The sequence below is a fragment of the Aythya ferina genome, assembly GCF_964211825.1.
Source record: "Aythya ferina genome assembly, chromosome: 14".
NCBI classification, from domain to species: Eukaryota; Metazoa; Chordata; class Aves; order Anseriformes; family Anatidae; genus Aythya; species Aythya ferina.
In genome coordinates, this window is record NC_140312.1 from 10,946,303 (window position 1) to 10,963,549 (window position 17,247).

Genomic DNA, 17,247 nt, shown 5'->3' on the forward strand with positions numbered 1-17,247 from the left:
AAGAGGAAATCAAAGCATAGGAATCTCAGACTAAAAACAAATTAGCTAATCCAGAGGACAAGTGGCAAACTGCTATTTAGAAACCTGAAGAAAGCATTCTCACAGACATTATAAGCAGCAATGGTACATCCTAGATTTATTATATACTGTGAACTCATTTCAAACACTGCAAACCTAGATGGAAACACATACCTCAGAGACCAGTACCTCATAACACTAGCCATCAGACATCTTCGCTGACAATTTATAAGGCTAGCAATAGGCTTTTGGCCACATCAGTCATTAGGTACCTGAGAAGAACTGCAACAGATCCAACTATTTAAATTTGGGATTTCAGAGAACTCCAGATACATTCTATCTTTCCTGCAAAGCAAAGTTTGGTCCCCAAGAACTACATTCATTTAGATTAAATTCAGAGATCCATCATTAATTAAGGTGCTGCAATTTTCTGCTGACAAAAGCTGTACTTTTTTTGTTTGTTTGTTTTTAACATTCAAAATGCAAAGAAACCAAAATAAGTCCCCTGCCCCCTTTCACAGAACATCTCAGGTTGGGAGGGACCTTAAAGATCATCTTGTTCCAATCCCCCTACCATGGGCACAGATGCCATCCTCTAGATCAGGTTGCCCAGGGCCTCATCTAACCTTGTCTTGAACACCACCAGGGTTGGGGCATCCACAGGTTCTCTGGGCAACCTGTTCCAGCGCCTCACCACCCTCTGACCGAATAATTTCCTCCTAGTATCTAATATAAATCTCCCCTCTTTTGGTTTAAAACCGTTCCCCTTGTCCTATCATTATCTAACTCTAACCAAGGAAAAAGTTGCTTTCCATCTTTTTTATAAGTCCTCTTTAGTCCCCTTTAAGTATTGAAAAGTTGCAATAAGGTCTCCCCTCAGCCTTCTTCAGGCTGAATCTTCCCCCATCTCTCAGTCTTTCCTCGTATTAGAGGTGCTCCAGCTCTCTGATCCAACTTCCTGGCCCTCCTCTGCACTCCCTCTAACAGACCCACTTCTTTCTCGTGCTGGGGGCCCCAGACCTGGATGCAGGACTGCAAGTGAGGCCTCATAAGGGCAGAGCAGATGGGGACCATCACCTCCCTCCACCTGCTGGCCCCTCCTCTGTTGATGCAGCCCAGGTTGCAGTTGGCCTTCTGGGCTGCAAGCACACTCTGCTGACTTACATCAAGGTTTTCACCCACCAGAACCCCCAGGTCTTTCTCTGCAGGGCTGCTCTCCATGAGTTTTCTCCCAGTCTGTCCTCATGGCTGGGATTGCCCCAGCCTAGGTGCAGCACCTTGCACTTGGCCTTGTGGAACCTCTTTAGGTTCATGCAGGCCCACTTCTCAAACTTTGCTTCCTCAGATTGAAATTCTCCTTTAAGACCATAGATAGCTTAACACCTACAAATATATTTTATCTACCCCTAAAGGGTGTTCAAAGCTAATGCCTGAAAACTCCAACTTCAGCACAAGACTACTAGTCTCAGTATGCACTCAGTGATCAAACTATTTTTTTTCAAAGCAGGGTGTTTTTTCCTTGGAACTTTGAAAAAGATGTGATTTCCTATTTCATTGCAAGTATCTGAGCCACAAAATTTACAAAACCTTAATTAGTCAAGCTTTCACCATAAAACTAACAAATGTGGTGGCACCGTGTTTATCTAGTCTGGTTCTGTAACGGAAGCAATAAGTATGCATTTTCCAACAGCCATATCTCAAAACTACAGAACAGAAAAAGATTTTTATGCAAGTCAAAATAGAAACTAGTATTTCACCTGGGAATTTCATAGATTGGAATCATAGAATGGCTTGGGTTGGAAGGGATCTTAAAGATCATCTAGTTCCAACCCCCCTGCCATAGGCAGGAATTTCCGAAGTACTGAATTAATAATTATATATTGACAAAAGCAGCATAAAGAAAAATATGATTTTAGCATGTCTACTTCCTTCCATCCTTTCCCCTGTAACTCTCCCTCTGGTAACTTGTAATCTTCCCTGATCAAGGAAATACCACTTACTTCAAACAAACTTTTCTAACCTTATGCTCACAGAAACAGTGAGCTAAGCAACCCTCGACACCCATAAGAACTATGAGCTTATTGCTATTCTCAGCTCCTCATCATCACAGTAAACTTCCAGACTCATGAACACTTTACTAGGGTCAAAATTTACAGGTTGCCAGATCTGTGTGCAAGTTGGTTTCAGAAAAAAAATAAATACATAAAGTACCTGCTGCCTCCAGTAAGGCTTCTAGTCTTGCTTGTGTTTCTGGATCCACAGTTCTCAAGTCTGCACCTTCTGCAGCACTCGATAAGAACAACTCCGATGTGGTTTTAAGTACTGGGTTATCAAGATCTTCTTGGTCCAAAATAAACGATTCAACCTGTTTGTGAAATCAAAAAAAAACGGTTTTACAATTTTTGACATTTTATAATAAACGTAAAATATTATAAAATCCAAGGAATAACTTAGCTGTACTATCATGGTAATGGCTTAACTGTACAGATTATTGGACAGAACCTTAGAAGTGATTTGATCAACTCACTGAAAAAGTAGCTGATGAAATCACAAAAGAAAAAACTCAGCACGAGAAGCAGCACATCAACAGTTTAATTAACAAGAGCTGAAGCTACAGCAAGGGCCGCTCAGATTAAACACCAGAAAAATGTTATGGATGTTTGCACTGTTAACCACCAGAACAGCCTGCTACAAGAGGCTGGAGCACCTCTGTCACCAGGGGTCTGCCTACCTTGTTACCAAAAACCAAAAGCAGCTATCAGGTTCAGCCATACCGAAGTTGTTACTACCTGAGAGCCAGGGAGGGACTGAAAGATTTCCTAAAGCATTTTTCAGTTCCCTTTTGAAAGGGACTTCAGCTAATGCAGCGCAGGGATTTTGTTTGTTTTGAGTAGAAAAAAAGACAGCCAACTACAACTCAAACCACAACATCTGTTCCCGCACCGACACTTCAAACCTGCCATCAGTGTTTCCTAGACAAGAACAGATCGGTAGGACAATTAAGCAAGCAGGTATTCCAACTAAGTAGCAATAATGCTGTCCCACCACTGGTCCACGTCATCTCAAAACACAAGCTCACGGAATTACTCAACACAACACACTGTGCTTTAAGGACAGCTTGCCAGAATAAACAAGGAGGATACCTGACTCATACGCTAATGAGAGCACAACTACATTTCAGAATCTGCCTCAAGTTCAGGCATAACTCCCTCTATCCTCAGCAATATTTTAAAATGAAGACACAGACCCTATCTCAATCAGAAATTACCCGCTCAAGGCTACTGGTGCCTTCAGTATCCCTTAGAAATGAGATAAATTTCTGTCCTTTCTAACTTCACATCCCAACCTCATTTTCGTTTCTCTTATTTTCCCCTAATTTTCCCATGCCGGTGGTAACCTACCACCATAGTCAGTAAAATCACACGCCACCTTAATGCTCCAAAAATCCAGATCAGGCCATCTACAAATTAATTGAAGTGCCCTACTGGGTGAAGGATGCTGTGGGTCTAGAGAGCTACCTGTAACACTGCCCTCAAAAGCAACTGTTAATTTCTTTTTGCTATGTGAACGTTTTTAACTTTTTCCCCTAGCCTCCAATGCAATCATCATTACTCCAGTGAAATGCAACATTAACACAGGAGTACAATGAATTGTATTCATGGGAGAAGGGGGGGAAGAGTAGCCTTCAGGAATACAGATCACCAGTTCCTCATCTCAGGGGATCTGCCTAATATTGGCTAACTTAAAGGCATTGTACCTCGCGTGCCAACACACGAACATTCAAGGTAAGACAGCAGGCTATGACTCAGGGCTTTAAGCAGCACGACTTCTAGTTCAGTCCAAATGAGATACAACAGCCCTAAAACTAAAGGGTATTGTTTCACTGTGAGAAAGAGCTGAGAGTTACAAAAGCAGAGAAGCAGTGACCTGAACCAGGGGTGCGCACTTTTACTACAAACAAAGAAGGGCTGATGACACACAGCAAAAGGTATTCGTACGCCAGGACTCCCCTCCGCAGAACTCAACTTTCAGTTTCTGTTCAGTTTAAGGACTCCTTGCTGGCGTAAGGGCTGACGCAAAGATAACTTGGGGAGAAGCTGACGCCTGCATACAGGAGTGCTTCAGGGTACTTCATTATTCTCTGGTTTTGATTTTTCTTTTTTCCCATGTTTAACAATGTATATATTTGTGTTGTGGCTACAAAGAGTGTGAAAATCCACAACCTGGTTAAGCAACTGTGCCACTGCCAATCTTTCAAAATGGGTTTCAATGAACTTCCAAGTCAGAACAAGCGATGGTTCTGTACATGGACAGAGTTTCTCCACTCAGGCACGGCTACAGAGGATGCACAGCTGGATACTTCATCACTATCAGCAGAGCAAGAAACAACCTCAACTTGTGAATGAGAGTGACCTATGATGGTTACATCACCACCACCAAATGGCACCAAATATATCCAACAAATTTTAAATTTAAATAAACAGGGGGAAAAATTAAAAAAATAATAAAAAAAACAACACCACCACCACCACGCAAATTCCAGGAAGACCTCACATAATGCTTGTATTGCAAAATTTAGGTATCTTGCTTTACCCTGATGAGATCTGTAGGCAAACTGTTAGTCCCTGGTCACTGCACTATTTGGGGATTATTTTTTGAGCTGCTTTGGCCAGCAGTGGTTGATAAGCATCTTATTTGGAAAGACTCATTAGGAATACATGGATTCAACATGTCAGCCTAATTCCCGAAATACTCACAGCTAGCAATAATTCCCAATCAAAAACTCCGAAAGGCATCGCAAGCTGCTAGCTGGGTAGGACCTGAGGACAGGGCCCTGAACATCAGGGCAATCCACCGTACTGTGATCCTCCACATCCAGCCAGAGCACTGATGGAGCTTTCCTGAAGCCCTGCCAAAGACTGCAGCGATCTCACAGCTCTGCAGATCCAGTTACACTCCTGGTGGCTCACTCGGTAACAGCCACATTCACAGATCTTCGGACTGAAGTACATCAGTATTTATACCTTAATACCATGATAGAGTTCACCTCAGGTCAGGGGCACACACAGGCAACTTCTCAAGCACTAACATCCAAAATAACACCAGCAATTCTTACAAAATTGGCAATGACCTATAGGATTGGGATTAGATTTCTAATACCAAATCTAAGCTGATCTACGCTACATTGAACTTACTTTTTTTACTTTAAAAAGTAAAAGAAAAAAAAGGTATTTCTATGCCAACAAGAGCCAAGCTGCTGGTTACAGACAAAAGAACATTTTCCAGACTAGCCTGGACTGTTCACCGGCTCCACAGACTGGAAAAGCTTCCTCTTCTAGCTGCACCAGCACTGTTCTTTCCTCCTCCTGCTGCACACGAAGGCAGCCCATTGCAGCTTCTGTGCCAAACTACCTGGAGGAGTATCTTTATGAAAAGTGTAAGAGAAAGATGCTGTGAAATCACATCCTTGAACTTGACTCGTCCAGATACGCTCTGAACAATGAGCACTAGTGGGGTAACAGGCATCCTTGCACTGCATCTGCAGTGCCTACAACACCAAGGAGTCGAGCATCGTGACTGGGGCTCCTGAGCAAAATCACAATGCAAATAAGCTGCTACCCAATTTTCTCTTCTGCATTAGAAATTGGAAATTATTTTCTCTTCTGTATCTTCCTAATTATTTCTGCAACAATTCCATTTGGACAAGTCTCAAACAGGTCTTAACACACAGAGGGACCCTGGCTTCCTTAGGGTTAATGCAGGCCTGTGTATTAGGCTAAAAGTTCAAAGTTACAAAATGGAAATAGATCACCTGTGTTTAAACTATTGGTATTCCACAATTAGTGTACTGTGCTCTATTAGAACTACACTAAAATATTTTTTTTCTTTGATAAATCCTACCACTCACTTTACACTGCCACGTTCTTTATTACACTGAAGGCCAGTATCTGACTACTATTTCATCATTCCTACTTGAAAAAGTTTTTGGGAGTACTGATAGGACAGCAGGTATCATATCAGGGCGAGTGTCAGGTGGATGGAGCCAGGTTCTTCTTGGTGACACCCAATGACAGGACAAGGGGCAGTGGCTGTAAGCTGGAACATCAGAGGTTCTGCTTCAATGTGAGACAAAGGTTTTAACGGTGAGGGTGACAGAGCACTGGGCCAGGCTGCCCAGGGGGTTGTGGAGTCTCCTTCTCTGGAGACTTTCAAAACCCTCCTGGACATGTTCCTGTGTGACCTGATCGAGGTGTTCCTGCTCCAGCACGGGGATTGGACTGGGTGATCTTCCAAGGTCCCTTCCAATCCCTAATATTCTGTGATAAAACTAAGTTAATACTGTAAATGAGTTTCTACTTCAAATTTGGCATGGAGCCCCTCTGAATTCCACATTTAAAGAACGTCACCTTCAACACTACTCAAAATGATCAACCCAAGGAGAAAGCAAAGCGAAGAACTGTTACTTGCGTGGCACTCGAGAACTGCCACATCCCTGGCTTCATACCAGTGAGAGCTCTGCTTTGGGCTTACTTTACGAAGTACCTTTCAACACTGCTTCCCTAGAACCCAGCAATATCAGCCAAGTATTTTTACACCTACATTACAGTATAATCCTGCCATTACTGTTTCATTTTCTAGAGAACAGGTAAAAGTGGAGGAGAACATAAAGGAACATGGGTGTTTTCACCAAACTTTTCAGTGGGACCTCAGCACTCTAATGTTCTTGGCACTTTGAGAGAAAGAAAAGAAGCATTTCAAAGTACTTCAAAGTCAGCACATAAGAATAAGAACATCATGTAATCACCATAAATAACAATACAGCCATAATTAAGGACATATACCCCCGCTGGTAGGCTTGAACTGAATTCCTAAATAAGTCACTACGATCTACTGATCTCCAACAGATCATCTTCTATTCAGCTCCAACTACAACACCAAGTTGACTACAATGAGGCTGGGTTATCTAAAAAGACAGCTTTATTCCGATATATATTAAGCAATTATTGGATAATCACAGAATCATTAAGGTTCGCAAAGACCTCCAAGATCATCTGGTCCAACCATCCCCCCCACCACCAATGTCACCCACTAACCTATGTCCCCAGGCACCACGTCCAACCTTGCCTTGAATACCCCCAGGGACGGTGACTCTACCACCTCCCTGGGCAACCCATCCCAGTGCCTGACTGCTCTTTCTGAGAAGAAATGTCTCCTCATTTCCAACCTAAACCTCCCCTGGCACACCTTGAGGCCACTCCCTCTACCCCTATCACTGGTTATCTGAGACAAAAGGCCGACCCCTAGCCCCCCACACCTTCCTTTCAGGTAGTTGTAGAGAACAATGAGGTCTGCCCTGAGCCTCCTCTTCTCCAGACTAACAACCCCGGCTCCCTCAGCCACTCCTCATAGGACTTCTGTTCCAGGCCCTTCACCAGCTTCGTAGCCCTTCTCTGGACATGTTCCAGAACCTCAATGTCATTCCTTTAGCAAGGGGCCCAAAGCTGAACACAGCACTCGAGGTGCGGCCTCACCAGAGCTGTTGGCCTTCTTGGCCACCTGGGCACACTGCTGGCTTGTGTTCAAAATGAAACTAGCAGCTAGAGGAGCTGGGCTGTAATAAGCCTCTTTCAAAATACCAGCTGATTTTGGAAACACTGCTCGAGATGTAACACAGAGATGGACACGATGCTAACTTTATGGTCTGTCACTGGAGACAAAGGAAGGGACTGCCACACACACAGCACGGCACAGACACCCGGCAGTCACATATAGACCTGTGGGGTATGTCCTCGGTGTGCTGGCACACACACTGGAACCGATGTCAGTATTAATTTCTGATTTCAGAAGCTGACTTCAGTCACGATAGGTGCTGCATCAGCTGTAAGACAGACCTGATATTCCCCAGGCAGCTTCTCAACCAGGAGATCTCAAGCCAAGCACCCAAAGCAAGCAGTCAGCTCTGAAGACTATGGCTAGTAGTTGAAACATGCAGATAAAGTAATAACTCGGAATTAATGTTTTATGGGACTACTCTCCAGTGTTAGAGATTGTTAATCCTAGGGTTTCAATTTCCTCGTGCTAATACTAATAGAAAATGCAAAAGCAGGCAATCACGATAAAACACCGGTCATCAAGGTTCACATACATTTAACCACTTCAGGTAAATAGCAAATTTCTCTCTTAAGCAAAAAATGGACATTAGATATTTTGTCTAAAAGACAAAGCTGTGTGATTTACTGTTCTTCCACAAACTAGAAATCTGCAATTCATTTGTATTAAAACACCGTTCAAGAACAACAAACCCAAGACACGACCGTACCCCTAGTTAACCCTCACAAAAACCTAAGCCACTGAACACAGATTGCAGCCTCTTGTTACAAGAGGCAGACAGCATTACAAAACCTTCTCTGTATAGCAGAGCAGAAAACACCAATTACACTCATTTTTACAAAAACAAAACAAAACACAATCATTAAAAACTAACCTGCAGCCACCAAATATTCAAAGCCTGGTAAGCAGAAACAAAATAACTAAGTTTTCCTAATTTATAATAAAATATTATCTTATGACAAGGAACTGCCATTTACAGAACTGGAACTGACAAAGAAGTTATCCAAAATTCACATTAATGCTCCTGAACTGCCTGCCTGTTCATGACATGTACTGTCTTCACTGAAGACCCCCAAAGGGAGCCCAGTAGAGTTTACCATCTAAAATCAGCATCATCTACACTAAACACTACCTGTTTTCGTGTATTCTGTCTCAGCCCACTCTAAATCACATTTTCGGTGTTCCTTTGCACCTACTTGCTTTAAGATTCCCTCCTATCACCTGTTATTTCTGGCAGACCTGTAGAAATAGCCCTTCTTTCCTTGTCTCAACCTGAGAAACAGCAGGTGTTAGTCCATGTCCTGACTTAAGGAACATAAAACTTACAGGCATCAAGATCCTTCTTGTTTCAACGTAGCCAGGGCTTTTGGGGCGGGATCTCTGCTCGAGAATCTTCATGCCTGGGCTTTCATCAAGTGACAGAAACTTCAGACGATGAACAAATGCACGTGGTTGCTGATGCAAAAGCCCACGCCCACTGAGATGGCAAGTACTGTAAGCCATCGTCTTGGGAAGCACCTCTCATGCCAATGCACAGCCTCAATAACAACAGCTTAACTAACCTGGAGGTGACCTTTTCACGCCTCTCAGCAATCCAAAGGGACACACAGTTTTCCAGTGCTCAAAATCATACACGTGGAGCTGATGAATGCAGCCTGCTCTAATACTTCGATAATCCGTTCCCATTTCAACTTCTCTCACATACAGAGAGAGGCCTCACTAGTTAACATGACTAAATTTTAGCTAATCTAGAGCCTCATACCAAACTGAAAACCCTGCTGGGCTTTCTACCATTCTCAGAGCTGAGGGTAGTGGCAGATATTTTTCAACGCCTGCATAAACAAGTTGGTGTGACCTCTACTATTGAAAAACCAGCAAAAACCAAACTGTACCTACTAATCCATCGGTTAACCATTTTAAAACCCATCATACTGAATAACACAGCAGAGACCCCTATCTAGAATAGGCTTGAATGAAAACTCCAGATGCAGCAGTAGAAGGGCTTTAAAGTTAACTATTTTAGCAAAAAGAACTAAAACATTCCATATACGGCATTGAGGTTAAACTACAAAATCCAAAACTTTAAGCATCCTTTTCCCAGACTCCCTTTCCCCCTTGCTATGTTGTCACGCTGAGGACGACCACACACTCACAACAGATGATGCTCTGAAGCTGCCATGACCACAGACCATGGCTCAAAGACAGGGCATTCAGCCCTAAAAGCTGATCTCCCCTTTTTCCCTTGGTTTGAAATAGGATGGATTTATTACCCATCAGCCATGTGAAACCATTGGCTTTATTTGTGGATTTGGAAAGGAAAGAGTTCAACAGAGGTCAGGGCTTTCCTAGAAGAACCTCTCAGTTTATTAGAAATCTTTTAACTTGACAAATAGGGATTCATCCTTCCTGTGGACCGGTATCCAGTTCAGGAACTTTCAAAATCACTCCTGGACAGAACAGCCTCACATGTTCACTCTCACTCAATACCAGCGCTCTGAAAAACACAACACAGTAACTCGACCATGAGGAACTCTACTCAGTCTAGGACTTCTAGGCTGGGGATGCTTTAGAAGAGCTGAAGATGAAAAGAAGTTGGAAAAAAAAAATCTGCATAACCTCCTCCCAAAAGAAAAAGGCAAGAAATAAATGAGTGATATCAACCATAAAAAAAAAAAGAAATCAAGAAATGACAAGATCTAGTACAGGACCAATTCTTCTATTTATATTTTTGGTGCTTCCGATATGCATCAGAACATAAGATGTGGAATACTGCAAAAATGTGAGAAAGTTTTTAAATATTTTGATTAAAAAATCTGCTAAAGTGTCAAAGAATCAATATTTTGTTAACATTAGGTAATGAGCTGCAAGAGTAAAAGGAAGACAACATGCTGTGATATGGTGCATTTCTTCCATAAATTTCACTTGCTCAGCATTTCTCCAAAAACAAGCAAAATGAAACCTCTGCACCTTCACAACAACCAGAGAGGGGTAGTTAAAAGGAGAGGAAAAAAAAAACGAACCTTGAAATGAGCCTTGACCAAACCACTGATTTCTGAACTCTTCCATTAAGGGACGTTTCAGTGAGAGATGTGAGCTTTAAGGCGGACTTTAGGTGGTTGTTTGCAATGTGTGCATTGGCTGGATCCACACGTCTGCAAGGATCCAAAGAGGCAACACTGAAGCACCCTACTGAAGGCCAAGGTTTCAGAACTTAGCTGGCACTGAGCTCTGCAGAGCCCTCAGACAAGATGCAGAAGTTACTTTTCTTGCTCGATGAAGTTTTAAGGGTGAAACAAGCCTGAGAAAGTTGTCTTTTTCATGTCAGACTCTCCTCAGTTTCAGAGTCATTTCTCCTCCCCTGGCCACAACAGCTCAATACTTCTGAAGTATCTTCACAGATGTCACGAGAACTCAGAGTGACCTCCTCAGATCAAAGCCACGCAGTCTCCTCACCTGCAGGGGCTAAAACCCAGCCTCAACTCCCTCCACAAGCACGCCAAGCCAGTAACAGAGCTGCTCACAGCCTCTAAAGGCCAGGCCACGTGTGCGCACAGAAGAAAGGAGTGCCTTTACATTTCCCTTCCCTCCACACCTCGCCTTTTCTCAAGGGAGTATCCCGGGAAGGGCTTGACCTCTCAACACAGGACAATGCTGCAGCAGCATCATCCTGCTGCTCAGATTCCTCTGAGATGAGGACAGGAGAAGAGAGGAGAGAGCATTCCAGCATCAATTTCAGAGGAGAGCTGCTGGGTTGCCCCAATTTGAATCAGAACATGACAATTCTTCATTTGCCAGCTGTAATCTGTTGTGCATTGAAGCCTAAACGAACCCTGTGCACCCCCATACAGAAACCAGTTGAATGGTGAAACCTATGTGCAAATTTGTAACTAACTAGAGATGTTCTGCTAAATTTGGTAAGTTTTTCCTTACCAAGGGGATGTCCTGCATGTTTCTATAATTATATAGTAGGATTTCACATCTTTGCTTTCTATACCTATCATTAGAAAAAGGTTGACGATATTTATTTTAGGTCACGTATTCAACTGGGTCAAGCTGCATGAGAGGAAAACCAGGATTCTACAAAAAAAAATAATTAGAAAGCAGTTTGTTTGGAAGTGTTATTGAACATGAAGTCCTAGCTACAACTAGACAGATCGTTTCTGGCTACCTCAGGCCAGACTTCCAAAGTATCTCAGATACTTCTCAGGATTTTTCAAGAATTAGATGCCTAAAAGGTTGGACAGGAATGAACCCCACTGACCAGCTTCCTGCAAAATTAAGGATCTAAATGAATACTTTTGGGAACCTGACCCCATTATCCCTCGATGTTTTCTAATCAATGAGTAATTCTAGACAAAATTTTTCCATCTTGTTCCATCTCTTACTTCCCAAACTTTGAAAGAGATAGTAAAAATAGTATAAAAACATCAACTAGTAAATTTTCAGAGAAAAGGCTTTTCTGGCTAATATTATCGAAGCTAATTTGCATCAACCTTTTGAATTTCTATTCCTTATTGTCAAGAAAATGTCCCTTCCATTATTTTAACCATGCTGAAACTAAAATTTATACGCATTAAATCAACCTCAAAAGCCAGAGACACGTTGTAAATACCATTTAAGCAGTGCCACACTTAAGAAGTTCACTGACGCAGCCATGCCTTTAATAAATTGCATTGCTAATTTAAAACAAACCATTTAAGTATTTACTTTGAATTCAAAACCCAGTTGAAAAATTAAAAGACTTAATATTTGTGAAAAAAAAAAAAAAAATAAATTAAGCCCCAAACAAAAACTCCAAGTGCTGAACTGATCTGGCATGCATGCCATTCGAATAATAATTCTGCTCACTGTAGGAGGGAGGTTATGTCTGATTTTTAATTATGCTTTATGTAAATATCCCCAGAGGCTTATGCAATAGGTACAGGCTTAAGTAAGGCAGGCTGGTGGAGGCAGGCATCCTGCTCCGGAGAGGGGAAACCAAGAGCTCAGTTGAGTCCAGAGGTGGGTAGCGTTGCCACTGCGTGCCTCCAAGCCCCGAATCCCAGAGCGCAGGAGTTGCCACACGGATGGTTATGGCCAAGAGCCGCTGACCAAACAGAGCTCCGAGGTCCTTTGGTACCTTTGGCAGCTTCTCATACTTGATTTACAACAGATCAAACCACACAGTAATCCTGCGAGCACTAACTCTGCCGTATTTATCACCTGCTTCAACTCCATATGTCTCCATAGCAGCTTTCTGCCGAGCCAGCAGGCGATAAGAACCCGCACGCCGTGCTTGGAAGTCCTCTCAGGCAGGGACCCTGCGAACTCCGCATAGGCGCACCATTACTCACCGCCCCGACAGCATGCCTTCACCCTGACCTACAGGCTTCCCAACCATTATCTAGGAGGCTGCTTGATACTCGTGCCTTTGGCACCACTTGAAGTGCCAGCAAAATTCACACGGAGTGGCAATAGCAGACGTAAAATTACACCAAAATTCAATTCCATGTAAGCTGCGTCCAGGTCCTGATCAAGGTTAGAAGGGCATGAAGCAATCACACACAACAAGGTGGAAACCACCTCGCCTCGCAGAACACAAGCCCTGGTGAAGGTTTTTCAGGAGAACCATGGTTTCCTTTCTATTTTACCCAGAAGTAGCAGAAAGCCTCCTGGTCTCTTCCTTCCTTGGCCCAAGGCGTGCTTCAGCTTGCAGTCCTTTCAGTTTGCATGTGATAGTTTTAACTGGTAAGTCTAGAAAATATTCCCTATAGCTGCCTTTCAATTTCACCTTGCAGCCCTCGCACAGCTCACACAGGACCCGTTTCAGTCCCTGGCGTACCAAGCAGCTGCCCGGTGCCTGCCATCAGCCAGCTCTGAGCTGGGACACCAGAAAACTTCATTTTTTTCTACCTGTTTTGCACCAGGAGGATAAACTCAGCGCACTCCCACTGCAAACTACTTCAAGAACTGAAGGAAGAAATGCAATATATATATATATTTTTTATGGAGCAGCGAAAGCACATCGCTCTTTTCATCCCCTAAATAAAAACTTCGTTATGCTCTTCTTCCTGCACTTCCCTGATTACTTTTTTTTCCTGCTTAATCTGCCATTTTAATGAGTTACAGCGTATTACCCCCAGACTAATACAAGGATACAAAACCTGCACAGCCATGGCACAGGCTACCGAATATTGTACCATTATTTAATGACTTCAAAAGTAAAGAACAGGGCACAGATCATGGCAGCATGGCAGACGCTCACATTATTTATTTAATTCTCCCTTCCAGTTCTCACTAATTCCACTCAGTGGTAGTAGCTAAAGCCATACACCCAACTCAGTGACTCATGACACAAGACCACAAGCCAAACAGCCAGGAGGTTTTCAAAACAGCGCTGTTCAAGAATTGTAATGTTCCATCCCAAGTTTAATTTTCTTTGTTCAAACAAAATCCCCCGCTCCAGCAGGGGGACTGGATTAGATGATCTTTCCAAGTCCCTTCCAATCCCTAATATTCTGTGAAAAATAACAACAAAAAAGAAAAAAAAAAAAAAAAAAAAAAAACCCACACCACACTGGCAACAGGTGCTCCTTTAGTTCTCATACCAAGAAAAGAAAACTGAAAATTCACTTTGGGTCCTCACAACCACACCCCATCAACTAGCAAGGCTGTACAGATGTGCAAGGCACATCCTCGCCATCCACATTTCTTCCACACACTACTCTGCAAAACCAGAAACACAAAACCCCAGAACTCCCCTGCAATTTCAGCTCTAGGGATTGGTCCAAGTCCTCTAACCATGTTCTGGAACTCTTCAAGTGTTTTAATTCCAATTTAATTTTGATGACACGGTTTAAGTAAGAAAGCTCTTCTCATGTTTTTCAAACAAGTAATTTTACTTTAACAACGGTTTGTAAACCTTTTTTTATTTTTTAACCTCAGTGCTAGCCTCCCAGACATTATTTATAATGGCCTATCTTAATACTTGCCAATAGTCAAAAGACCAACTGAACAGCTAAAGTGTTCAATCTTCACGTCCTTTAAATAATAGGGCAGGCTCAAAAGGGATAAGCTATCATAGCACAACTCTGCCATTTTCATCTTGCAAAGAGTGCCATTGACACTGCGCTGTAATAAATAGTTTATTTCGCATCATTTTCCAGTTTCTGTAACTAGCGTTGCACGTTTCAAGAATATATTGAAATGTGAATGGACAGACATTAAAAGAACAGCCTAAATGGCAGAAACTCCTAAGTTCATTGTCTCCTATTCACCCTACAACAAGCCTTCCAGCTCCCCAAAACAGGAAAGCACCTGAACATGCAATCCTGTATCACCATATGCTTGGAACATCAGTCAATTAAGAAATGTTCACAAGTTTTAGCTCCATGATCACTAGATTTTGAGTTTAGTTCAATGCCCTGCTGTTACCACAAGTTTTAACTTTGGTTAGGCAGCCATATGGTGCAAAAGTGGGTCTGCATCGGTTTAATCACTTTTTAATTCAGACCTGGCAGTTCAGACTTTGGGGGGCACTGGGTGAAAGAGAACAGTCAACGGGAAGCAGAAAATTTAGACACAGAAGGACAAATGTAGGCTTGCCTCCTTCTATTTTCTCAGAAGGAATGTGGACATGTACTAAAGTAACCACTCCTGCTCCCCCCCTCCAATGGCACGTTTCATACTGGCTACCATCTTCCTCCTCCTGCAGAACCATATGGGAGTGCAAAGCTCTGGATCTGCAACAAGCTTCCAAGCGCTTCCACTCTCTCCTGACATCCACTAAAACTATATTAAGGGCTGTGCTCGTGGCTGGCATCCTTAATTCTTCTTTCTAAAGGAGGTGACCGAGAACATCGGTTCCCCCTTTGGTGTAATAAGTGGGCAGCTGGGACAAATCAGAGCCTTCTCTCCCCGTGCTACACAAAGCAGCACCAGGTACAATTTTACCTGCCCAATGAAGCCCCGTTTGGGTTGGGATAAGGCTCCGGCCCCTCTCCCACCCCCTTCCCTTAAAACTCCCCGCAGGTCTGGAAGATCAAAGCCACCTCCATTCCCCTCCACCATTCCTCCAGGAGAGAGGCTGCCGGGTAGCGAGGATTCCTATTCCACCAACCCCATCCGTGGGGGGCATCGAACAGATTCATTTCTCTCCCCCCCGAGTCATCGGGCGGCGGGGTTGGAGCCTCCACTTTGTTCTCCCAGGTACGGAGACGGCTTCGCCTCCCCCCCCACCCCCCCCCCTGCAGCGGAAGCCACTCCCCGAGGTCAGGAGGCAGCAGCACGGCGCACACCTTCCCCCGCCGGGCCGGGCCGGGCCGGGAGGCAGCGGAGGAGAGCCCGGAGGAGCCCGGAGGAGCCTGGAGCCACCCAGGGGGCGATCAGCCGAGCCCCTTTCCCCCCCTCACCACCCCTCGGCCCAGGCCCGGGCCCTTCTCGCTCTCCTCCGGAAGGCCCCGGCCGCTCGGCCCCGCTGCGCTGCGGCCTCTCCCGCCCACGGCGAGGCCCCGGGGCGGCGCGGGAGGAGGGGGCGTGGTGCGGGCCGCGACCCCCGCTTGCAGGCCGGGCCCCGGCTCACCTCGGACACCTCGTCCTCGTCGCTGCCGGAGCCGCCTCCACCACCACCACCACCTCCACCTCCACCTCCTCCTCCACCTCCGCCGCCGCTTCCACCGCCCCCGCTGCGCAGCACGGCGGCCGCCAGCTTGAAGTCGAGGGCGGCCTCAGGCGCTCCGGGGCCTCCCGGCCCGCCGGGCCCGGCCTCCCCGAAGAGGCGCACGGCCCGCAGCCCCAGCGGGGACGGCCCGGCCGCGGCGGGCGGCTCTGAGGCGGCGGCGGCGGCGGCAACGACGACGGCGGCGGAGGAAGAAGAAGAAGAAGAAGAAGGAGGAGGAGGAGGAGGAGGGGGGGGAGGGGGAGGAGGAGGAGGCGCGCGGGGGGCGACCGAATCGAGCTCCTCGTCGCCGAGGGGGGCGGCGGTGCCGTCCGTGAGCATGGCGCTGATCCGGGGCCGCCGCCGCTCGCCGAGCCCAGGCGTCTCCGTCCCTCACGGCACCGCAGCAGCGCCACTAACTTCTCACACCCTAGCCGGCCGCGCCGCCGCACCGCCCCCCCCCCCCGCGCCCATTGGTGGAGGGAGGGCGGGAGCCGCCCGCCATTGGCCCGCGCGGCTGTCGCTCCGCGCCGCGTCACGCGCTCCCAGCATGCTGCCTTGAGAGCACACGCCGAGGCGGTTGGGAGAGCGCCGCCCCGCCCCACTTCCCCGGGCTCGCTTCCTGAACGAGCCGCGGGTGGATTGGCTCCGCGGCGCGTCGATCAAGAGCCCTGCCGGAGATCCGCGTGCCGATTGGGCCAGCCGCCCGTCGATCAACGGTGAGACGAGAAGCGCGGGTTCTGATTGGGCGCTGTCGCTGTCGCTCACAGCGCACGGCGTCTGGCGCCGTCTGATTGGCTCCTGCCGCGGCCTAAGACCCCTCCCCCCTTCGGATCCCCGTGAAGGTCTCCGTCACCGCCAAAGCCTGGCCCGCGCCCGCCGATTGGACGAAGCCGCTGCCCGTCAAGGCGCGCGGGCCGCCCCCTGACGTCCCACCCCCCCGCGCGCAGCGCGGGCCGCGATTGGCCGAGCGGGCTGTCACT

The 17,247-nt window shown here is 45.9% G+C and overlaps 1 protein-coding gene across 18 annotated transcripts in view; it reads right to left on the reverse strand.

Moving 5' to 3' along the window:
* LOC311444767 (ankyrin repeat and KH domain-containing protein 1-like) overlaps window positions 1-16,778 on the reverse strand; it is a gene marked incomplete at its 3' end in the record, with an annotated part of 113,908 nt that extends 97,130 nt beyond the window's left edge. For 7 of the 18 annotated variants that reach the window (XM_084536154.1, XM_084536141.1, XM_084536140.1 and 4 more), the window contains exons 1-2: window positions 16,190-16,764; window positions 2,230-2,383 (exon numbers count right to left, since the gene is read on the reverse strand). In XM_084536154.1, the coding sequence (XP_084392280.1) occupies window positions 2,230-2,383; window positions 16,190-16,606 (571 nt within the window). In that variant the 5' untranslated portion in view covers window positions 16,607-16,764. Of the gene's footprint in view, window positions 1-2,229; window positions 2,384-16,189 lie in introns of all 18 variants that reach the window. The other 11 variants (XM_084536156.1, XM_084536143.1, XM_084536142.1 and 8 more) reach the window with 5 other exon arrangements.
* Between the last annotated feature and the right edge of the window lie 469 nt (window positions 16,779-17,247).